General features: G+C 44.8%; 1 protein-coding gene across 4 annotated transcripts in view; it reads left to right on the top strand.

Annotated features, from left to right (window-relative positions):
* The first annotated feature begins 449 nt into the window (after nt 1–449).
* The window catches only part of LMO1 (LIM domain only 1), a 64096-nt gene continuing 40097 nt past the window's right edge, over nt 450–24448 (top strand). Inside the window, exon 1 of one of the 4 annotated variants that reach the window (XM_030039353.1) lies at nt 450–1001. In XM_030039353.1, coding sequence (XP_029895213.1) covers nt 980–1001 — 22 coding nt within the window. In that variant the 5' untranslated portion in view covers nt 450–979. Of the gene's footprint in view, nt 1002–1575; nt 1763–1921; nt 2014–6032; nt 6586–24448 lie in introns of those variants that run through there. The other 3 variants (XM_030039354.2, XM_030039355.1, XM_030039352.1) reach the window with 3 other exon arrangements.

Raw genomic sequence — 24448 nt, 5'->3', positions numbered from 1 at the left:
CTTCCCTTCCTCGGCTATGCGCTCCCCCATTTTCTCTCTCACACACGTATATACACACACTCTTTAACTGTGCTTTTGTGTTTTGTCAGAATTAATGAGAAAAGTTCCCTTGCCCTAGGGGTAATTAGTGTCCTTGGAGTTAAATAAGCTAATACTTAGACACCTCTGGCACAGGCAATTATGTTTGTGTATTGAATAATTGATTCAAAGAGGGGGGGAAGGGGCTGCTAATCAGATCTGAGCATAATGAATTGATTTAATTAACAGGGGAATCTGAGGGTCCCTGGGAAATGTGTGCATTTATTCAGCAGCAGGAGAGAGTGCAAAGCACATAAATTGAGAGAGAGAGGGAGCGAGAGAGGCAGGCGGCAAGTGCTTTTGCTTTCAGTGATAGGTTCGCATCTTCCCTCCCTCCCACCCCCCTTCCTTTGAATATAATTTTAGATTTAGAGTGAAATCAAGAGAAAAGCACTTTAGAAGCCTGGAAAGCTCTTGCAGTAGCAACAGCGAAGGGGGGAGAGGTTGCGAGCTATCGCATTGAGGCAATTTTTGACAGCGCGGGTTGGGAGAGGACGGAGCCGGGGAACCAGCCCCCGATATCGTTCCTCCCTCACCTTTTTTCTCTTCCCCGCCACCTTCTTCTTTTTTAATATCTAAACTGGCCCTCGAGCTGCAGCGGCGGGGCCGGGGGCGAGGCGGCTGCTGCACCGGCCCGGCTCCGGTTGCCCGGCGCCCAGCGCGACCGTAGCCCGCCGCAGCCCCGCTCCCAACTCGCGTCCCGGGGCAGCGCCGGGGCGGCCGCGCCGCTGCCCCCCGCCTCGGCAGCGCCCGGCTCCCCGCTCCCCGGCCCGGCCCGGCGCCGCGCCGCGCCTCGCCTCGCCTCGCCTCCCCCGGAGCCGCGCCGCGGCGGCTGGAGGGGGAGCGCCCCAAGGAGCCGGAGTGGCGGCGGCGGCGGCGGCCGCCCTCGGCGCCCGGGACAATGGTGCTGGACAAGGAGGACGGTAGGTGGGAGCGGGGGGCGCGGGGCCCCGCCGCCGACTGCGCCCGGGCGCCCCGGGCGCGGGAGGCGGCGGGCGGGGCGGGGAGGGAAGGGAAGAGAAGGGAAAAGGGGAAAGGGAAGGGAAGCGGCGGGGGACGGAGGCAGCTGCCCCGCGCCGGGCCGCCGCTCGCCGCGCCGCGCCGCGGCAGGGCGCTGCTGCCCGGCCTGTCCCGCGTCGCCCCGCCGGCGCCGCGGGTAGCGGAGCCCCCCGCCCGCCGCCTCACAAAGGGTGCCCGGGGCCCGGCCGGTGCCCCCGCGACGGTGTCCCCTCGCCACCCGCGGGGCCGCCCCCCCCCCCCCCCCCCGCCCCGAGGGCTCCCGCCGCCGTTTCAAGGCCGGGCGGTGCGGGGGGCTCTCTCCGCCCGGCGGCCCGCGGCCGGCCCCCGCCGTGCGGTGCGGCGCGGTGCGGTGCGGCGCGGCGGGGACCGCGCTGGGGACGCCGGCGGCGGCTCGCCCCGGCCCCGGTGAGTGCCGCGGCCAGCGGGGAAGCGTCTGACGCCTGCAGCCCTGTCCCCGGGCCCGCCATCAGCTCTGGTGGCCTTAGCGTGTGTCACCACCGGGCCAACTTCGGTGGCATCCGAGGCTGTGGCGTGCCGAAATGCCGCCCGGCGCTCCCATTGCGGTCGGTGCCGCCTTACGTGATTGCGTAAATTGCCATAAAATGTCTCTCGGTCGGGCTGGCGGGGAGCTTTAACTCGCGAAAGTGGATACCAGGCTAAAGAGGCAAGTGGGAGATGCTTTCCTTTGCTGTTTTTCTCCTGTTTCTCTACCTCTTTTCCCTCCCCCCCCCCCCCCCCCCCTTTTCTTTTGATCTGGAGTTTCTGCTTCAGAAAGGTGAGAGTCCGCCTGCCACGCCACCGCGGAGTCGGATGGGGCACGAAGAGAAATCACGGGCTCGTTTGTGCGATCCGGCTGTGTGGGAGGGGGCCGAAGCGCTGACAACTAGAAGGTTAAATGCTCGCTGCCCCCGAGAGGTGCGTGGGGAGGGAGCTTGCTGCAAACTCGTCACATGCCTCTGGGCCGAGAATCCTTCTCCCAGCGTCCATCTCCCTCCGATTTCTTGAAGCCCTCTGAAGTAAACCGATGTAGTAGTGTTAATGGGGTCTGTGCTGCTCCAGTCGAAAGCGCGTGCGTTGGAGAAGAGGGAATGAACTTATCTAACTGGTCAGTGAGAGACAGCGGTAGAAAGACTCTTCTCATCCCTCGCCCCCTGGGCAGAAAGATAAAAGGGTTAAGTAATGACAGAGGAATTAAGCAAGGGCAATTTCTTACTGCTGTGTGGACCAAGGTTTGTGTTTCTCTCTGACCTCACTTTCGGGGGTGACCTGCATTGCGAGAGTCCCCTGAATTTTGCTTAACTGTTGGAGGAAAAGGGAGGAAAGGCTTTTAACATCTCCATTAATACCCTTTAATAATAACAATAACCGGGTGATGTCTTAATCCCAGTGACTCCCTGTCAGAGGGTGCCTGCCAACCTGTATCCGTTTCAATCTGATTGACGGGCTAACAGCAGGATGCTGCCTCCATCGCAGAAGCGAGAGGCACAGGTGAGCTGGGAGGAAAAACTGAGATCTGAAGAGGGTTTCCTAATAGGGGTATTTGGGTTCTTTCAAGTGTCGCAGACATACTCATTAAACACAAGGAGCTCGGGGCCGGCGTTCTGGTGGTGTAAGGAAATGAAACTAGAATCATTGATTATCCAGACAGTTCTCAACAGCCTCCTTCCAGGAGATCTCACGAGCGGCCGTATAAAAGGGAATAATGGTGGCGATGGTAGAGGTAAAGAGGAAATTAGTGCGGGGTGCACTTAAAAAGGAGTAAAGTAGGAAACAAACCCCTGATGAGAGGGATGTGGAGATCAGAGCAACAAACTGCGGTAATGCCTGGGAATCTCCTGTGCTATTGATGGAGTGGTTATTCTCAAGGAGAAATTATGCTCACTTTTAAAAGTGCGCTGGAGAAATTGGTGACAGGAGGTGAGATTGAGAGAAGAAACTCTTTTTATGAAGAGGTTATTTTACCTTTGTATGTTTCTTTCTGCCTGATTCAAATGGGCTCCACTTGCCCGCTCATCTGTGAATGTTAAAAGGGGATGCTGGACCTGCGTAGGTTACAAATGGACTAAAATGGAAGCTTTTGCTAACTAAACCAATTCCTTTTGAAATCAAGCTTGAATGGGTCTGTCTTACTCCCATAAATGGCTTTTTAAAAATTTTTTTATTTATTTATTTTTCCCCCTTCCCAGAGGCCGGTCTGATTTCTGCTATCTAAAAATTCTGGCGTTGTGGCTAGTATCCAATTTTCCCCTTGATTTTAAGAGGCTTTGCCATGTGGGGCAGGGGGGTTGAGGGGTTTTCTTCTGTTGAGGCCTCTGGCAGCAGTGGGGGTATTCACAGTTATCACTGCGTGGAGAAGGCAGGATTTCAGAAACATTCCCCCCACCTCCCAGTACTCCTGGTGCATGGCAAGGAGGACACTTGCTGCCTAGTAGGTAGATGTTGCAACGTGCTCCTCGCTTTTGCATCCCTGAAGGCTACTTGGCAAGCTGGGCCATGGCCTCAGAGGCAGCTGCCCGTCCTTCCAGTTCCAGGTCGGGGCTGTAATGGTGCCTTAGGGGTGCGTGCTGGCCCTCGTGTGACACCAGTATCACCCGTGAAGTCTAATAACCGCTATACGGCTTTGTGAGTGAAAAGCTTCCTTGGCAAGTGCGCTCCGTGGTGCCGAGAGAAGTAGTGGAGATGCAATAATACTTCTGTGGTCTTTACAGACATCATTGAGGATGAAGGGGCAGACTGAAAAAATAACAATAATGATAATGTTTTTGACTTGATGTGTTGTGGCATCACGTCGAGCTATGTCAGGGAGGTAACATCATTTTGTATGTTTGAAGTGACATAATATAACTTGACTGATGCAACGTGACCTGATATTAGAAAATACCGTTTTACAGTGGAACTTTGGCAAATATCTTCCCAAAACAAATGTTAGGAGCTGAGAGAAGAAAGATGGGGGGGGGGAAGAGAAAGGTTGAGAGTGAAAAACTTCAAGGCTTGCATTTTAGTCAGTTCCACTGCGTAAATCACTGCTGAATTTGCTGTGGGCAAGCCAACCTACGCACCGTGCAACGCATTTATAAATTTCAAGATAATGAGAGTTAAGATATTTCTCAAATACATAAATGTTTTGATTGCAAAGACCAGATTTCTGCTTAAAAAAGTAAACTGACATCAGGTGTCATGATTAATTCCAACAGACTGTGTTAATTGTAGTTGACTTTTTAATTGCTGTACAAATGTGTTGGGGGTTAGAAAACTTTTTTTATTGTTGGTGTGTGAAATGAGTAAGCAGATAAAGCATTTAAAAATACCCGTTTGCAAAGACCCTAATCCAGCCTCTATGGCAGATGAAGCAGGAAAGGAATAAAACGTACATTGATCCGGTACTGTGTATTTTTTACAAGTGCGTTATGTCTGCTAGTTTGCTCTGGCACAGATGTCAGCTGCGATAGACGAAGGCTAACTTCATTTTTATCAAAAACCTGCCTTTCTTTGTAATTACCAAATAGTGTAACTTTAAACGTACCATATATTTTGGGGTAAGTTTGCCCTTTTTGAAGGTGATAGGGTTGAAAAGTATGCAAACGGAAGGAAGGAACAGTTTTGGAGTTCACCGTTTTCTAATGGAGGCCGACGGTCTATTAGAAGTATTAAAATACCTCAAATTTAGAAAAGCCTGTGGTTTTGTTAGTTTTTGCACTGATGCTTTTAACTATTAGACTTTAATCTTTGGGGTAAGGTCCTCCTCCTTTTTAGCTTGTGATACTTCTTAAAATAAGATGATTATTTATGGTGGTTGCACTCTTACACTAAAATCCATATTCAACACCTGCAAACTAGAATCACTAGGAAACAGGAGTTGTTCAAAGCACTAGATGAAAACGGTTCAATGTAAAATGATACATTTAACATCAAATATGCTCAAGGAGTGTTAAGATTATGTATTCTGAATGAAGGGGGAAGGAAAAGCCACTTCAGGTGGGGATAAAGAATCTAATTAAAAATTGGTCTTAAGGATATGTAACTTGAGCCCGCTATCATGCTTTTTAGAGTATCGTTGTATCAGTTGTAAAGGGGAGGAAGAAGTACCATTAAAGCAGGAATGCAATGTTTTCTCGGATTAAAAGGCAGAGATGAGCGAAATGGTGCTGTTGATCTTGGTAGCGAAGCGTCTGATCCCGCAGTCCTTAGGAACGCCATCGGAGACGACAGATGACTGGTCTGAACAAGGATTGTGAGTTGCGAGAGGAAGGATGAAAGGCGCGGGCCCCAAACTTGTCCCTTTGCATTTGGGAACCGATGGCACCTCTGAGAAACGGAGCAGACCTGTAAGGGTTTGTACCGCGTCGGATTTGTCAAATTCATTTTAATACCGACCTAGTGAAAACGGAGCTATACCCTCTAGAGTATTCCCTGAAACCAATACGTACATGTGCAAACAAACCCCAAATGTTTGTACAGAAAATTAGCATCGAGTTTGGGGTCGCAACAGAGGCGTGAAATCTAGCTTTGCGCCGCGGAGCCGGCGTAACGCAGGCCGGGTCGCCAGCCCCAGCTGCGGAGAGTTGCTGGTCTCTGACCCGCCAGAGGCCACTGGCTGCCTTCGTCGGAAATCCCCGCTCCTGCGGGAGCAGCTCCGGACGAGCAGCCCTGCTGCGGAGCCGCGCGTTTCGGAGCGCCGAGAGAGCCGAGCCTTGGTGGGAGCCGCGGGCTCTGCCCGCCGCGCCCGGGCTCTGCCCGCCGCGCCGCGCCTCGGCCGGTCCCCGGGCCCGAGCAGCCGGGGCCGGCGCCACCTGCGCGGCCGAGGGACCGCGGCCGGGGCCGGGGCCGGGCTGCAGGTGGTGCTGCTGAGCTGGGAAGGCTCCCGCTTGCCAGGAAAGCCTGACAGGAGAACGAGAGGGGTCCCTGGGAAATATGTGCATTTGTTCAATAGCAAGTGTGCAAAGCTCGCGAATTGAGAGGCAGAGGCAGCGGTAGTCAGGCTTAGGTGTTCTGCCCTCTCTCAATACAATTTTAGATTTAGATGCGGCTTAAATCCAAAGGGAAAACACTTTATAAGGTTGAAAGCTGTGTAGTTGCAACAGCCGGGGTTATGAGCTATCAAATGCAATTACATTAAAATAGATTATACTGTGTAAATTGAGCCATTCAGAAGTGAGAACCAAAGAAACGGCTCCGATCCCCCTTCTTTCTAAATTGCAGTTTTAGTTCCTTGCAATTCTGAGGCACAAAAGTAGGTGAGACTGCTTTTGTATCTGCAAAGTGCTTTATTTCTGAGTGTAATTCTAACTGAGTGCAATCTAGGTTAAAAGCTGGACAACTGGGTAATTAGAGCTCACTTGCTGCTAAAGGACGATCAGCTGTACCGTAGCTCATTTGTGTTCCCAGAGACTTGGTCTCTTCTCCCCTGAGCGGAGGCTGCTGGAGAAGAAGCATCCGTCCCCGGACTTTTCTTGATTGCGGAGATGATGGTGCTGGACAAGGAGGACGGTAGGTGGGCTGAGATTGTGTAAGCCTGTGCTTGGTGTCTTCTGTGTGCTGCAAATGTAGAAATAGTTTTGAAACAGATGCGCGCTGTGCATATCAGGGTGCTCTGCTTTCAGCTTCTGATATTTTTCTCTTGTGTTGGTAAAAGCACGCTTGCTCTTTTTTTTTTTTCCCTTTTTTTTTTTTTTTTTTACTCTCTTCTCTGGCATGATCGAACCAGTCAAGAAGGGTTTACCCCAGGTTCTGTTTGCTGAAGGACATAGCAGAAACAGCTTGATTTGGTTTTTTTTTTTTTTTAATAGCTATTTAGATTTTTCTTTCTACAAGTTACTCTAGTATATCCATTTTAGCCTGTTTATTTTAACAGCTTTTATTGTAAATCTAATTTTGAGATTTTCTTTCCTTTCCATTGCATGTCATTTGGGTCTCTTTAATGTGCGCCTTTAATATCTAGTTCTCGCAGCTTTTCTTTATAGCTATAAACATAATGACAATAAGCTAATAAGCTGCTCTGGCAAAAAAGCATTGACTTATCCTAAGAATTTACTCCCTTCTCTAAATGGCAGAAGTGGAGGTTCATTTGGGAGGTAGTCTAATGAATGAAGCTGAAGGAGAGCTTGACTTATTTTTGAACTTCACATATACTTATTCTTTTAAAGCTGACTAGTCCTTATCGAGGATGACTAGGGGGTACATTTTGATGTAAGGAATAAGAGTGTTAGTTAGTAGTTTGAATGACCTGATGCCTTCTTTTGCACGTTGCCTACCAGGGCGTGCAACTTAACTGCTCAGTCACCAGTAGTTTCTAGGACGAATGTGGTAAGTCTAATCACAACTTTTTAATGAAGTTTTTCCCTCATAGCCCATACATGGAAAGCAAAGATTAAAACTGAGGCAGTGGAGAACGCTTCTGTAGCCATCCAGATGGACTTCCATCAATGGCACTGCCTCTTGCCAAAGACCTGCACCTTGGCGGCACTTTGTTTATTGAAAGTGGGAACTCCATCTTAACTTTTAACGCACGTTTGTAGCTATTATCTCGTTGTTTTGATTCACCTTTATAAATGGATAAAGTGTGCTGAGTAATGGGTGTGTTGCTGGATCCTCTGATCTTGTAAAATTTTTTTCAGAAATCTCCAAGTGTTAAAAAAAAAAGTCATAGGTAGTTGTCATTTGGAAGCAGAAGAAATTATTGAATATGTGCAAGACTCTAGACAGGAAACAGCTTTTCACAGGGAGCCAAAGAGCTTGGAGAAATTGGAAGTTGAGTATTTTGGCAGTAGCGTTGATTTTACTTGAATATATGTATTGCTTTTTAAAATATTTATGAGAAAAATAACTTGTAATGCCAAGTCACTTGCTTTCCTGTGTCAGATTGGTGCTAATCATGTATTGTGAATAGTACTGAAAGCTGCCCAATGCTAATAAGTTGGAGCGATACGATTTTTGTTCCCCGACCCATATCTGTCTTCTGGTATTTTAAAACTGAATTAATACTGTACTGGAGAATAATTAGGAAAGAAGGCTTGACTATTGAAAATAATGGATGGATGCTCACTTACAACAAAAAGTCTTCTACTGAAGTTCCTCTTCTCTCTCTCCCCTCTTTGCCTCCCAAAAAAGGGTGAGGGGGGAATACTACCCAGTATTTCACATCTAGCATTTTGAGGTCTTTATCTCATTATAAGTTTGATTTCTAAAGTTATCAATCTGGTCTATTCATGTGAGTAAAATTTGAGTCTAGTTTCTGGGACGGAACATGAGGGTTTGTTTCATTCTGATGTGAAGCACTTGGGACAATGAAAAAAGCTTTCACAAAGATTTTACGCCTTTAAAACATGAGACCAAGCAGAAATGCATCATTAGCAGTGCCCTCTTGTATTCAGATTCGATCAAATTTTGACTAAGAGTTGACCAGTGTGGGGTCAGTGCCCACGTGTAAGTTGTCTTCCCCTTCTAAATTTATTCTGTGCTAATTAAGTTGGCATCCTAAAACTGTGAAATGATCTTATTCGGAGAAAAAAAAAAAAAAAAATCCTGGGCTTTATTTCTGTTGAGGTCTCGTAAGTTTCTTTGTTAACACAGTAGAACTTTAAAAAAAGAAGATGATGTGAAGCATCTGTTACACATCTTCTAGATCAGCTTTGCAGTTGACTGGATTGTGGATAAAAGACACGCTAAGTGGTTGAGTATTGCTTATGCTGGGAAAACAAATGAAGCTAACAGGGTTTCAAAGGCTTTGAAGCAGTGTTGCTCTCAGAGGTGTTCAGTTGTTTTCTTTGGCAATACAAGTTGAAGCAAGCTAGTTTACTTTATTAGAGGCATAAGGCTAGTCTTGTAACCTTCCTCTGACTAAGATGGATTTGGCTGACCGACCTTACTTCTTTCTGGACCACACGTGTTGTGCTGGGTTTGGGGTTTTTTGTCTTTTCCCCTCTTTAGGACTCATCTCTTTTAAAAGACAGCGGCATTTTCCATATTTTGTTAAATCTTCCTTTTCAATTTGTGTTTCCCTATAGAACTATGTTCTGCTATGATGGAGCAATGCAAATCAAGTAAAATAGCCCAAATTAATTCTTCACATTGGCGGCAGTATGATTGCCTGCATGGAATCAATAATGCATCATGGAGGGATCAAATTTTGGAGTATAATGTGTGAATAATGCTTGACACAAAACAAAAATTCAGTCATCATAATAGCAATTAGGAAAAAGCTGCAGCTTATCCCAGCTGTAATCTCTGCTAACAATGAAGCACAGCCTGGTAATCAGCATGTATGGTATGAAATGCACTAATAGAAATCACGGCTCTTTGTTATGTGTGTGTGGGGGTGAAAGTTTCCTTTTAGCTAACTTGTACTGTGTTAACTAGACATAGTATCCTTCAACCAAATTATTGAGTGCATGTGCACTTGCAAAAACACTGATCAGCTGTGTGTTCATCCCGATGTTTGCGTAGACAGTAGCACCCCAAATCACAGATCCTTTGTGTTTTCAAGCAGAACTGTGATTAAATAGATTGCAAGAGTAGGCCGAGTAAATAATATATCAGAGGACTCCGTTAAACATGTGCCCGTATACAAACCTTGGGTTTAACTTTAAAAAAAATTCCATAGTTTCTTTAAAAATGAAAAGAAAAATACGGATACTCAGTAGTTATGTGCATTGGGGTTAGAGAATGGGTCTTAGGTTGATGGGAGGTATTTAGGGCAATGAATATTAGGTAATTTGAAACTGGATTAGTAGCAGCAGTTGGGTTCCCTGTTGTGTAAGAGCCCATCTTACCCCGCATAGAAGGAAAGAAAAGCAGCATTTGGAATTAGAAAAGCAGTGAAATTGATTGTATAATGGCAGTTACAGGAACGGTGCCACAGCGCCCTAGCCAGGACAGCAGAGCTGTGGGTTGGCTTCACAAATGACTATGGCAGCTGCCGTATGGAGGTACCTGTAGACAGGTAGATGGATATGGAGAGAGATCTACCTCCAGCAAGATAGGTCCTGACAATCCTCTTCTGTTGATAAAAATCATTATATGCACAAAAATAAGGCACGTACAGGTTGCACACAAGCCTAATATAAATAGTGCCATACAGGAAGAAGAGCTGTTCTACGTGCAGCTGGTATCTTTTGTTTTCTTTTTAACATACATTTCGCAGGTATACCCGTTGAGGAATCATGCAAGGAGAGAGGAAGGGAAATGGCAGGGTGGCTTTTTCCTCACGTGACATGAAATTTAATTTTTCTGTTGCCTAATATTCCAGAAGGTGTCTCTTTTTTTCCTTTTTATCTCCTGTGCCCCTCTACCGTGGACCTTTCCCATGGTCCATCATTGTCTAGCTTCCCATGTATAAAGAACCACTACATGTCTTCGCAGACATCAGCTTATTGAAAGAATGTTTGGTTCAGGTCCCCAAAGACCCTGTATTTACCTATTTAGCTGGGTTAGCGGTTGGTTTTTTGAGGCCTTGATCTTGCCACACATGGTCTTGGTACAATTTCAGAGGTTTGGTCTGGCTTTAGTTCATGAAACAGTGTCCTTTTGTGACTCAAATGTACAGCAGTGTGTTAATATATTTATGAAAAGGAGACAGAAGGTTGTAAAAGCAGGAATCTGAATAAGACCAGAACACATTTGGCAGCGGAATAAACCATGAGACTCGGTTTGGCCAGAAAGGGGAAAACAAAAAAAAAAAAAAAAAATTTGGACTGTTCCTCCAAAGCTGACCAAGCGTGGAGCTAGAGGTAGTCTTCCTAGAGGTGCCCCCCGCCCCTGGAAATGGCAAATACGGAAGCATGAGAGAACCATGAGATAGTAAAGTAGTTGCCTAAACCTTTTCAAGAAATGGCAAGTACTGTAGTGGAAGCACTGATAACCTAGATCTCTATTTAATGAAATCTCATCCTATGGGAAGAGGAGGAGTGAAAGGAGTTAGCAGGCCTAATAGGAGCAAAGTACTTTGTATAGGAGTATTCCTGCCAGGCAATCACATAGTTCTTAGTGTTTGCTCAGACTAGATAGCTGAAGGATCTGGGTAGGCATCTGTATAGGATGTCATTGTTCTTCGTTCCCAGATGCTGGTGACACGTGATAGTTGTCTGGTTGACATAACAAGCGTTAAACCAGTGTAGGAACGTTTTTCAGCTTGGGTAATAGGGCAAGAGAAGAAGCTGGTTCTTGGAAATTAGTTTGCTCTAATTTTGGTTTAATACAGTAGCAAGTATGCTTGGTACCCTGGCAGCGGAACGTAATTTGTCTTCTTTGGAGTTAGTGTTAAATTTTATTATCTTTAATAGATACGATGTGAACATGTCAGCCTGTTTGTCATAGCCATTCCGAAAATGCTCTCTTATGGTAGAATCTTCGGAAAAATTCCTTTTAAGAGCAGTGCATTATTAATAAAGTAATCCATTAGGTCTGGTGATAAAGGGTCACAGAAGAGTCTGAAATATGTTTCTTAAATGGTTAAGAAATTTATCATGGTTGGAGGATTAATTGATTTCATTTGGAGGCTTTCTTAAGGTTTTCAGGCTTTGTGTTTAGAGATGGTTTTACTCTCTTTGGAAATGTGCTTGCTACTCAAAGTTTTGCTTCGCTGTCATTAGCATGAACTATTACATTTCTGCTAAAGGCAAACTGTTCTTTTAGCATTATGACTGATTGCATCTGTGAGGAGTCTTACTTAGGTAAAGAGTATGAAAGTTTATGGCAAATAAGGTATTTTACTTGAAATCAATTCAAAATCAGAATAATGGTATCAAGCATTAAGTGTTGCGGTGTAAGAATAAAAAAGGCACTGCAGATACTGCTAAATGCTGAACTATAAAACTCTAATGGGTCTATATCTTTTTAAAATTGGACAGAACTGTCATCATTTAGAATACATAGACATTGTTTTAAACCATATAGAAATCACTGCCCCCAACTTCAATAATGTGCGTAACTGTTGCCAGGGAATGATTTATTCAGTGAATGTAGCTCCTATTCACTGAAGACTTGGGGGTGGAGGGAAGGGCAATTTAAAATGAAAGTTGTTCGCTATTAGATTAACATAATTAAACCTGTAGATGGTCTGAGAACAGTTCACCACAGCTACTATTTTTTAATTCTCAGTGTGTAACTGTGTGTGTTTTTCTCTGTCCTCCAACAGCATGACTCCCGAGCCCAAGTTTTCAAGCGCGATGTTGGGTGCTATCTGTGCAAACAGATGCTCAACTCTCCAGCGAATGTTCTTGCAAACTAGTTTCTTCATACATTGCACATCAAAGCAGATAATGGATGCTGTTGTCCAAATTTAGAGGGTTTTTTTAATTTCATTGAACATTTTGGAATTCTTTACGCCAGTGTTCAGAGTTCCTTGCATGCTAATCAAACTCTGAAAGGGTGATTTGGGCAGTGAAAGTAATATTTGCCTTCTTTTTAAACTATTGATTTCAACAGTTCTAGTTTCCCTTAAAGAAAAAGTGGATGATTGTTGCATATTCATGACTGAACTGCAGAGAACTTGGACCAGAATTAAACAATTAACCCTCTCGCCAATGTAAACATCCATTTGAGTAGAAGCCAGGGATGTTCCTACTTGGTTTATTATGGATCTGAGATATAGAAATGTATTCTGGAGGACTGCGTTTCTAATAAATAAAAAGGCATAATGAGAATGTAACTGGGAAGGAAGACAAAAGCAGCCATGCTTTAAATTGTTAATGATGGTGCCAGTGGCTGCAGCTTTACCACAGCTGTTTAAATTGATCAGCTAGTGAAAATGTTTTGTTTTGGCATTTTCCCTGCATGTGCAACTCTTTCGAAGGGACTTCTGGAAGCTTTTCAAAGGGGAATCATGATCTTTTTTTAAACCAGGCTTAGAACACCAGAGTTTCCAGTATTTTGGAATCCAATTTTTAAGGATGCAGTTCAGTTTTTCTTTTGTAAAGTTTTTGGCTGATGAGCCATTGCTTCCCCTAAATTTCCTTTACCGCTCTTCTTTTTTCTTTTTTTCCTTCCCCCTCCAAAAATATTGCAAATTACTTGCTACCCATAAGAGATCGGGCAACAGCACGCTTCCTAGCTGTCCTTTTTTCCCCATCTCCTCTATTTTCCTGGTGCTACTGAGCTTGATCAGAAAAGCAGAAAGGTGCTATGTCAATTTGCTATGCATCTTTTGGTCAAGCATCCAGTGTGAAATTGTTCTGTAAAATGTACTTTTTCAGAGGGAGCTTGCTACTAATTTGTTTCCTGGTTGGCTCTACCTTGCAGCTGATGTGGGTTAACCAATACCTTTTTAACACGTGTATCATTTCCTTCTGTTCCAGAGAGATGGGTACACATTTCAAAAGGATGCAATCTCTTTGAGTCGGGTAGGTAGGGGAAGGTTGTACCTTCTGTATGTTGACAAGTGACACGGCAGAGATGTACTGGTGGAGGACCGGCTTGAGCTGGTGAGCCTTGGTGTGTTTTGCAGAACACCTCCTGCCTTGGGTTCCCACCTGAAAGAACTTGTGAGCAGAACTACCCGGGACCTTGTGTGAAGCCTCGTCCTGGCACTCTTGATGGCAGGTGACTCGTGGATAGGCCATGCCTTAGATAATGTTGAGCAACCTGGTTTCTGCCTAATGTACTGGCAGTGGGGGTGGGTATTGAACATTATTCAGAATCCATTATATATTTATCTTTATACTCCTTTGTGGAAAATGATTTCTGTAAGTACCCTGTTATGGTTATGAAAGCCCGAACCAAGCATCAGTCTCAAACCCTTTGACCTGTCTGCACAGAATGGAAATCTGTTTTGAAAAGGACTCCTTTATATCTGTTTTTACTCCATGCCCTTCCATTCATTTGCCTATACAAAGCAATAAAGGGTAAAACTAAAGTAACATAAATTGGTCTGTCTTCCTGAATCCATGTCTCGCTAATGTACCCAGATTAACTCAACTGTAAATTGTCTCCTTTGGATGTCGTGTCTTGCTAAAAGTTTCCTATATGATTCATGATTTGGATTGCTTTTAACAGCTATTGGCTAAGCAATATGGTAAATGTACAAGGTGATGCAATTGGCATTAGTGAGAGGATGCACAGGAGCATGTAATGCAGTCAATACTACATTAACTACTGATGCCCAATTACAGAAACTGGAAGAGTGGCTTTTAGGAGCATTAGGACTTGCAGAAGAGCTGAGATCACCTGCCGCTCCTTGCCTAAAAGCTTCACCCTTTATGCGCTGGGATCAAAGCAAACATTTAGTTGCTATTTTGTCATGTATAACAACGAAGGTATTTCCCCCCCCCCCCTTTTTTTTTTCCAAAAAGTGTCACACTGATGCTTTTAGCACATGTAAAATCCTATCTCCATATTTCAAGATTCTCCTTCCATCTCCTGGGGCAAGACTTTATTTGAATAAAAACTCTTTAACCACCCCTGCATTTACTGTTTCTCTGAAGCTTACTACTTTAGCTGTTTTTTCTTTTAAAGAAATACTAAGTGCAATTTAGAGTGTCCTATTTCAGTGTGTCAGACAAGGCTCCCCTTTGCTCCCCTCAGCTCCTTCCCTTTTCTAATCTGTATATGATTGTTTGTGACCTCAGCTGGCTTGAAGTCTCTAGAAAGAGTGTTTTAAAATACAACCAGATACCACATAAAACAGGATATTTGAGTGTGTGACCTCTCTGCAGTCCACGTTCAGATTAAGCACACATTGTTTCCACCATTGCTTTTAAAACTCATTTGCAGCAGACGGCAAAGGACCACATTACACTAAAAGACAGTGCGTACTTTTAGATTGAGCTGAGTGTGATCACAGCTTCTAAATCTATTTTAAAAATAATGAGCAATGTCACTGCTGCATGGTGAAACTAGCAACCCACAAAGTTCCTCTGGACTTGGAGTGAAATGGGAAATTAAGCAGCTCTAAGAACACTGAAATATTTTAATATAAAAGACAGCTGGCAGGTGGCTTATTGCTCTTGTTGCAGCATTTGTCTTTACTTCCAGCTATGATACTTGGCGTATCGCTGCTGCTTTTAATCCTCAAAGCATTTTGCCAGCATTAAGGAATTTGTGCACCCCAAGTTAGCATTCCCTGGAACTAAGGCCTGGGTATCTGGGGGGATGTGCCTGACCCCCCGGAGGCGTGGGTGGGCTTCTGTGCAAGTTGTCCCAGATTTGTTCAGCTCTGCTTTTTCTCTGCCCAGCAAAAGAGGAGGGTGGGATCTGCAATGCCATCTCTTGTTGTGGCTCCGTGCTGGGCCTGGGTCCCACCTTGCCTGCTCCCCCACGCTGGGTTTGGAGGTCAGAGCTCCACAGCAGAAGGGAGGAATAACTTCTGGATCTCTTGGGAAGGACGGAGCGCTATTGCAACAGTTGCTCTCCTTGACTGCTGTTGGGGCAGTTGTGCTGATCCCCTCTCAATAGGCAATTTTTTTTATTTTACGTCCCTGAGGTTCAGTCCGAGTGATTGCAAATTGTTGAGGAAAAACCTCCACTGGCCTGTCTTCCTGCCATAATTATGAGCGTCGGTCACGTTCCCCTCCGATTCCTGCCATGATTATAAGTGTTGGTCGCGTTCCCCTCTGCCGTTTTACGTGTGCGACAGAAAAATGAGGTAAGACCGTGCTGTAAAACATCCTGACAGTCTACAGGCGCTTCCTTAGCGACCCTCCTTTGGTAGATGGTGCCTTAACTTCGTAGCCAGCTGGTGTGTGGGTTCTCCACGCGATTGCTCCACAGTGCCGAGGAGCTCTGCCCCGTATCTAGTGCCTGTCTCGGTATCAGCCGGCCCAGGGGTGTTTGCCGTGGCCAGAGGAAGGAGGGACTGGAGGGGCAGGGGCAGAGGAGGAGCGGTGCTGTTATATTTAAGAGGCCTGTTGCTTTCAGTGCCTGATCGATGCTCTTTTGAATGTCCGGGGGGAGGGAGCAGAAGGTAACCTGCTGGTTTTCTCCTTGCACTAATGTGTTTAAAAGGTGGCACCAGCAGTGGAGGCGTGGGGGAACTTGACTGAGCTCTGCCTTTAGCACGGCTTCAACGCAGACAAGTATCCTGTGCTTGATGCACTTTCCAAGCTGTATAAACAATGCTTTAAATGTCTGAAGTACCCAGCAGGGCAAATCAAAATGTCCTTGAGCAACTTTGTATTTAGATAGCGTTTTCTCTTTTCCTTTGATCAGGAGGGAGCAGATGTGTCTCTTCTTATGTGTGTGTTTGCACACACCCCCCGATGCACACGCATTCCCTGTCCTTGCGCAGGGGCTGCGGTATTTAGGGTAGGCTGTTATTCCTCTTTGTTCTTTCTTATTACTGGTTTTTTTCCAGGGAATCTAAGTTGGAATTTAGAGAGGTCAGACTAAACAAGGTTTTAACTTACTCTCGCTTATTCCCTTATCTCTCTTTAATTTGGATAGAGTAAAAAAAAAAAAAAAAAAGAAAGGCTCCCTTTAAAAAAACGTATGCGTATGTATAATCGATTCATTGACTGGTCTTTTTGGGGGTTTTTAAGCATTCGGTCTAAGTGGGCTGCTCAGTGAAATTTGTACATTCATAAAATAGCTGATTGAAAAGCAATATTTCAGATAAATACAAGCCAGCGATCTATCAGCAGTTGTAATAAAAGCTGGGCTTCAGGCTGTGATTTTATTTTGAAATAATAAGAATTGCTTTATTCTTTTTACTTGAGTTACCATGGTAATTCTGTCGTGTAGCAGTGTTATATTGATTTAGAAAGTGGACAGTAATATTTCTTTTGTGTTATTCTGTTTCTAGGGGTTGATTTCTAATTTCCACTTGGAGATTACTTTTATAAATTTCTTAAGTCCTTCCACTTTTTTCTCTAGCAGTGTAATTTTCCTCTCACACATTGCTATTTTCTGAGCTTATTGGTTTGCTCTTATTTTAAATTAAACTTGCTGGTTTCAAATATTGAAATGACATCTTTGTCTGTGTCTGTACTTTGGTTTAGCAAAATATTACAGTCTGCTGTTTTATGCTTAATAATTTAGGGGAAGCTTTATGTCTGCCATCAGTGGTTGTTGGTAACTTATGACTAAACCAACACAGAACTTAAACCTCTGACATTTTAATACTGTGTAATGGGGCTTCCACCCTGCACACCGTTTCTTCTTTTTAATCTGCCTTGTGTGTGTGTGTATGCTAAAGAGAATGACAATTAAATTCTGAAGAGATCAGGAGGAGTTTTTGGGTGGAGCTGGCTCTTGGCGACCTCAGGTTTCTGTCACACTTGAGAGAACCAGTGGTTTTGTCCATCGTGCCCATACCATTCCTGGCTACCCATCTTCCTCATGCAATTAAGAAGCTTCATTTTCTGAAAGCAAAACTTTGACTTGCAGAAGTGTGTGTACACACCCAATGGCTGACAAAAAAATAACAAACTGCTTTAGCTCTGTACAGGATTGTTATACCTTAGCTATGGAGCACTGCTCTTAGATTGCTGCTGCTTTAAGAAATGACAGCCTAAACAGGATGCAACTGTTCCTTGTGGCATCTCTTTCTTTTTTTGTGAATGAGAAATAATGCTTCTATTCCGAACCCGGGAGATGAAGGGAAATGAACCTCAAGCATCACTGTTTTCAGAAGTGGTAGTTCACATCCTGAAACCAAAGCCATGAATTCTGCTTTCGAGCAAAAGTCATTCAGCTTACCTTTTAGTATAGAGGGTGGAAAAGCTACTTTGTGAGCACTAAGTACAAATTTCCGGATCTCATGAAAATGCCACTGAAAGGTTTTGCAGTGCAAGTAACTGATGGGAGGGGGACTGAAGTCTTGTTCTGTCGCCCTTTCGCTTCATTCCTGTGTGAAGCTCACAACAGTAAGAAAAGGAGTCTAGGAGCCCCAGCTGATCTCTGCTGGGATCGCTGGACCAGCTACAAGCAAGGAATTACCATCAGCTGGAAATGGCAGGAGAGGAGGGGAAGGATGGCGTGGGCATGTTGTGGTTGACCTCAAAAGGACTTAGGTATGAGGTAGCTGGGAAAAGGCAAATGCAATCCTGGAATGGATTGAACAAGAAACTGCTAATAATGATCACTGTTAGTAATGCTGGAGAGAGGCACTGATAGACCTTGTCTATCATGGGTAAAACATGGATCACTCATTCTCAGGGACAGTAAATCCACATGGAAATAGGGGCAGAGAGGATGCTCGTGAAGACAGAGGGGTCCGTGCTTCAGCTTGTCTACCTTTGCAAAATGAAGGCTGACTGGTCTGCCCTGTATTGAGGACACTGGGAAGGGAAACACCAGGGAGGAAGGAGAACAGTCTTTTTACCCCAAAAGATTTTATTGTCTTTTGAACAAGTAGTTGGAAATGGCTAAGAATATTTGTAGGCTAGCAACTTGAAAGCTTCTGGGCTTCAGAAGAGTTGGTCTCTAGATCAGCCTTGCCAGAGAATAGTGGCGGCATGAAGCTGAATTGTTTGGGTTAGAGAAAGAGATGGTGTGATAGCCTCCGGCTGCAGGAGGTGGGACTCACTAGTCCTTCTCAGTCGTCAGTCCATGCTGAGGCATTTATGTCACACTGTGTGAAGCTCTGTCAGTGTTTCCATATAAAACCCATATTTTCATGAACATTCATTTATGGTGAAAGTCTGCACATAAGATCCTGCCTGAGGATACCTTTTTCTTTCCTATTAAAATTTTATAAACCCGTCACTTGGCTGGGATTTTTAGTTCTCTGTGAAAGTAAAATAGAAGGGGGGCCCTGATGGTGAAGCATGGAGGGTATAGTGTCATTTTCTTCCTTAATGCTCCCTTTAAAAAAAAAAAAAAAAAAAAAAAAAAAGGCACCAGCTACCAGCTTACAGGTGAACTCCTAGATGGGAATGGCCACATCTGCAGGTTCCAAACTTCTTTTCAATGTTCTGATTTGGTTTGATCTGAGTGTGAAAATGTATAAGCAGCTGCTGTTCCCAGAAGTCTCCCCTAGCTTTTCTGTGTGCGTGTTGGTGTGCAGGTGTTGCCTGTGCTGTTCAGCTTGAGAGCAGTGATCCACAAACTTTAAAACCTTCAAATAGGTCTTGACCTGTGAAGCTGTAATGGCCCTTGGAGCCTTTACAGCCCATCGGGTGATGTCTGTTACACATTAGTCTCTAATAGCTCCAGAATAAATAACTTGATTTTTTTTTTAAAGTCAGTAATTATATCTCTCCGCAATGGCTCCGCATGCTAAAATGCAGTTTTAAAGTAATGCAACAAGAGACTGTTTAATGTCTCTTGACAGTCTCGGTGCTGAGCGCAAGTCTTCTGCTTTCTTTCTGCAGCATTTTCTTTCTCATTGCTTACTCACATTACAGCATATCCATGCTACCAGGAGCTGACATCTCGCCCCAGATTCTCTGTGATGTGGCAAACAAGTACCTGATACTATGGGTCTCCTCAAAATAGTGTTTTGGTCTTTCCCCATCACACCTGCTTTTCAGGAAGAGCTTCAGCTGATAATTTGCACTCATCTTAGTAGGGCTTTGTGCTCAAGAAAGCAATCTTGCCCTGGTAGGAGAAAGGACTAGATGATTTAATAGACTTTTTTTTATAAGCATTTCTCTCTGTATCTGATCTTTTCACGGGATACAGTGCTGCCTGCATCCTAAGTTGGCATTTGGGTTTGCTACCCCCTACCTAAAATATATTTTCTTTCCCTATGGTTCATTCAATTATAACTCTAGGATATATCTTCTGGGACTGAGTAATTGGCTAGGTCAGAAGTAATCTTTATTTTCACTAGAGAGATGTTTACAAACTGATGCTGTAGTATCTCTTTAAAACCCACTGAGAATCTGATTAAAGGCCTGAGGATCTTCTGCAAAGATTGCCTGCTCCCAGTTGACTTGAAAGGGTCAGCATGCTGTCACAGTTTCGACGACTAAGAATTAACTTAAGGCTGATTCAAATGCTACTCTCTGTGTATAGCATTGATTGGACTGCTTTCAGATGGCAAGAGGTAACTTTATACTGTAGCATGTGTGAACTCCATTTAGTTAAATAGGAAAGCTGAATGAATATGGTTGCTTGTGGCATGGGAGCTTGAAGGTGAACGCGTTCTACCCTTTCTGCCCTGAATTAAATACTTCAGGGAGGGTGGGAGAGAAACATAATTCTCGTGGTAACATACTTGGGATACTACTGCTGCAGCTGTTCTTCACCAAGTACAGCTCCTAAATTTCACATAATCTTTTCTTCTTCTCTTCCCCTACGCACGGTCCACCCTGTCAGGTTGACCTTAACGGGATGGGATGGCTTGTAGTGGAAAAGGCAGCAGAGTGCTCTTTTGAATTGAAAAAAAACCACCCAGACCCAATAAAATAAGTTTGGTGCGGCGTTATTGCTGCCCCTTTTTCAGGAATTGGTAGTAGCACTAAGATTTTTAACCTGGTTTCATGTGAGCATCAATGCTCAAAGGCATTATGCATTAATGTGGGAAACAGCTGGTGTTGACTCGCACAAAGCTGTGGGGTTTGTGGTGCCATGCTTCCAGTTGCTAGCCTTAGAGTAGCTTTTAAAAAGGCCTTGCTGAATGCAACCACCTGACATAATGATGTGCTCTGTGGGAAGCAATGCCAGGCTGCAAACTGGTGTATTCTAGCGCTGTCAGCGTGTGCGCCAAAGCAGGCAGTGCTGCTGCTCCTGCTGCAGCTGAGCCCATCATGTGGAAGTTCTGCTGAGCACCTTAGGGAAAGAAAACGGGTTGAGCTGAGGTGTGCTCCTGAGGACCCGCTTCTGCCTGCCAACCTCTCTACCAAGCCAGCGGTTGCCTCTAGCTGATGGAGCAACCAGGGAGGGTGCCCCACCAGCATTAGACCTTCAGCCAGGACGCAGTGAGAAATCTTGCTGCTTCAAAACAAAGGTGGGGATTCCTGATTTCTTGCCTCCTGTAATGTCTGGTAAGATAAAGGCCTTTCTGGTGACGCAGTCACAGCACTAGGCCCTTCTTGGGCTTTCATAGATGCATCAGTGCTGTCCATGAGTGAACAATCTCAAGTGTTTGGTGCATCTGTGTTAAAGGGTTCAGATTTCCCTGGGCAATTTCTTGGCGATTCTTCCTAGTATTGTCTTGGAGTGAGTGCGACATAGCTGTGGGCCGAGACCTTAAGCTAACCTAAAGCCTTGGTGTGGTTTTTTTCTTTTTCTTGCTTTTTTTTGGTCTTGCAACTGTTGTAATAAATCCAGGAGGAATAGATGCTGGAAATGCTGACAGGCTCTAAGTGCAACCAGAGAGGCCATGCTGCAGTAATGTACTGCTCAGCTTTAATTGTGCCCAGCACAATTTCTGTGTTTCCCGTGGGCAGTTACTGTGCAGTGCTCCTGCATGGTGGCCACGCTTGCATCCAGAGTTGCAATTTGCCAGTGGTCACTCTTAGAAGAAAAATATGCCCTGGCAGGATCCTGAGCAAGCTGAAGGCGACAGCAACTGCACCAGCCAAGGCAGAGGATGAGAGAATGATTTTGACATCTTCTGTAGGTGACCAACCATGAAGTCAGACAGTTTTCTATCTACAAGACTTGAAAAATGACACCAGAGACTGACAGTCTTGTCCCTCCCACCCCGCTCCTCCCCTCCCAGGCTGGAGGAGCCGCTGCCTCATGGTCACTGTAGTTTAGTTGTGGCATGTTTCACTGTACGCAACTGGATCCATTTTCTGTACAGTAAACAAAGCTCTGATTGCCTCTTCGGACAAATATTTTGACCATCTTTTGCCATTATAAAGATAAACTTTTTGTCAAATCAAACAGTGCATTGAACTAAGGAGCTGTGGACATGTCACAGTAGCCCCCGTGCTACACCTGATGGATACTCGGTGTTTGCTTTTGCTTCTTTTCATCCTGTCTTCTTTCTGCTTGGGACAATTGGCTCCTTACTCATCACTGAGCAAGCTCCATGTGTTTAAGTCTCAAATGATGACTTGTTTCCCTCCCATCCCAAGGAAGTAGATAAAAATTTGAGGTCAGCAAACCCCTTGCTAAATCCTGATCTGTACTTAGGGTTTCTCAATATGTGCTGTTCTCATTTAGTTTGTAAGCTTACAGCACGGACTCTCCAAAGAACACTCCTTGGTGATGAAAGCAGGTATTTCTTGGTCTTGGCTTAAGGTTCCATTAAATCTACAGAGCAAGTCAGTTGTGAAGATTTTTGTGCTGGTTCCTGCTACAAGAGAGAGTCATGTGAGTTGTTACTACAGTACCAGCTGTAAACAGCTGTGTAAAATGACAAGTCTCATTTTGTTTCAATTAAATGAATACTCTTCAAATGGTATTAACCTAGTTAGAATTTTGCTTATCAAAGCAAGATCTGTAAAGCAAGCCAGGTAAGTGCATATTACTGTTTGAAGTTGCACGAGAATGCAGGAGGAGGAGTTGATTTTGAACTTTCCTCACGCTGCATATCATGATCAAGTGCTTGAGGCAACTTTAACATCTGAATGAGCTTGTCATTAAAGGAGTAGTGTTGATAGCAGGGCTGTGTTTACTCAGCATTTCTCTGCAAGCTCTCAGAGCGCTCCTTCCACCTAAGCATTTACCCTTGAGTTTAGCAGAGATGTCTATCCAGTGAAGGAAAGGTCTTACACATCCTGCGGATGCTGAATGACAGTATTTCCATGAAATAAATGCTGAAGATGTTTTTCATGTCCTGGAAGAAATCACTAAGACATCATGTAGGAAAGAAAACCCAACAGGTCTTGACCCTGCTTGTGTTTATGTTTGTTTGGTAGCATGCTATGTAAGGCAGTGTATGCATACAGAGTAGCAAGAAATAACCTCTACGGTAGAATGTTTGAATTAAAAGGTTGAGAAGGACAATGAAAGTAAAGTAACTTTCCCAAAATAGCAGCATTTTGGTAATCTGTGCTGGGATGAAATTCTGGTCTCCAGATCTCAGGCCTGAACACTACATGCTGAACTGCAAAAAAAAAAAAAAAATCATGTTAAGTTCATGTGATCCTTGCTTCAGTACCATACCCAAGGGCAGATCAGCACAGGTGCTGGCTGTCAGTCTGTTTCCAGTTTACTTTGAGAGTAAGATTTTGTGTTACACTGTGTCAAATGCTAATCTGGCTAAGGCTTTCTGTATCGCTTATGCAATTTAATATGTCATCCTCACCTTCCCCCTTGCTGGATTTACTCTACTATATAATATGTATTATGGCAAAGTGTTTTTCCTCTAAAATAGAGAGAAACAATTTGGGAACAATGTGCAAACCAAATGAAACACACAGTCTACTGGAAGATTGGTTGACAGCAATGTTTTAAAAATATTAGCAAGGAGATATGCAAGAAAGCACATAAGTATCTTTGGAAATGTTAAAGTAAACTGGGTCTTCGTGTATGGGAGGAGATAAGTGTAGTCAGCTAGTAGGGGAAAAGGAGGGAAAGGGCATGCATGGGTTGGAAGCAGGACACGCTGGGGTTTTTTATGAGTTTCGGGTATTACTGGAAGAACTGATACAGATGTAAGGAGAAGTTACGTGCAACCTGCCATTTTTAAAATGTACACAGAAAAATATTCCTAACTAGTTAAGGGTTTGTCAACATTTAGTCTTTATTTTACATGATGACCAATCAACTAGTATTTAGCCTTCTCCTGGGTCTTGTGTCATTTTTGCTGCTTTTCCATAGGGTGCCTCATAGGAACTGGATGCGAAGAGAGAAGTAGGAGGTGGCAAGTGTAGCGTTGCTCCTCTTTGAGCCGCAGCCCCGTGCAGAAGGCTCAAAAGGGCGGTTTCATGGCCAGCTCTGCTGCGGGGTAGCGGGGTGCTTGCAGGCACTCAGTGCCTTCAGCCCTTGGTGGCCATCCTGCGGGACGTGCCGTGGAGGGAGCTGGTGGTGTGTGCTGGCACGGAGCTGGGAGACAGGAGCCCCTGCTGCAAGCCGCGGGCAGCTGAAGAGCCACCATGAGCAGCCCCCCGCCAGGGCCAGGGTGTCTCATAACCTGACCAGCTCTACCTCGTCTGAGGTGCTTGGCACGGAGGCCGTGTCTTGCTCCTGCTTGAGAATGCATGGCTGAAAGTCATGGTTTGATGTGCGGAATAAAGAGAGGAAGAGCAGAGACCTTCCCAAGCGCTGTGGCAGAGCCCTCCTCCTGTTTGCCCCTGTGCCAGCTGTGATGCAAACCCACCGTCTGTGCTTCACCTGGAGCTGTGGCCATTTGCCTTCTGCATCTGAGGAGCACGTCCTGCTTTATACCTTCATCTTCCCGACTTCTTTCAGACATCCGTGTGGCTCTGTACCCATCCTGCCTCTTCAAAAGATAAAAATCTTCATTTCTCCCTCCATTTCTGAAGAACTGAGATTCTTGAGTCCTTGAATCATTTGACTTGCCCTCTGCTATGCTGCCTTTGCAGCATCCCTTTTATATAATCACCGCTGCTCACAGTAT

Source organism: Aquila chrysaetos, chromosome 16 (assembly GCF_900496995.4).
Source record: "Aquila chrysaetos chrysaetos chromosome 16, bAquChr1.4, whole genome shotgun sequence".
Taxonomy (NCBI): domain Eukaryota; kingdom Metazoa; phylum Chordata; class Aves; order Accipitriformes; family Accipitridae; genus Aquila; species Aquila chrysaetos.
The sequence above is the reverse complement of the archived record's forward strand: the minus strand, read 5'-3'. Positions and strand labels throughout refer to the sequence as shown.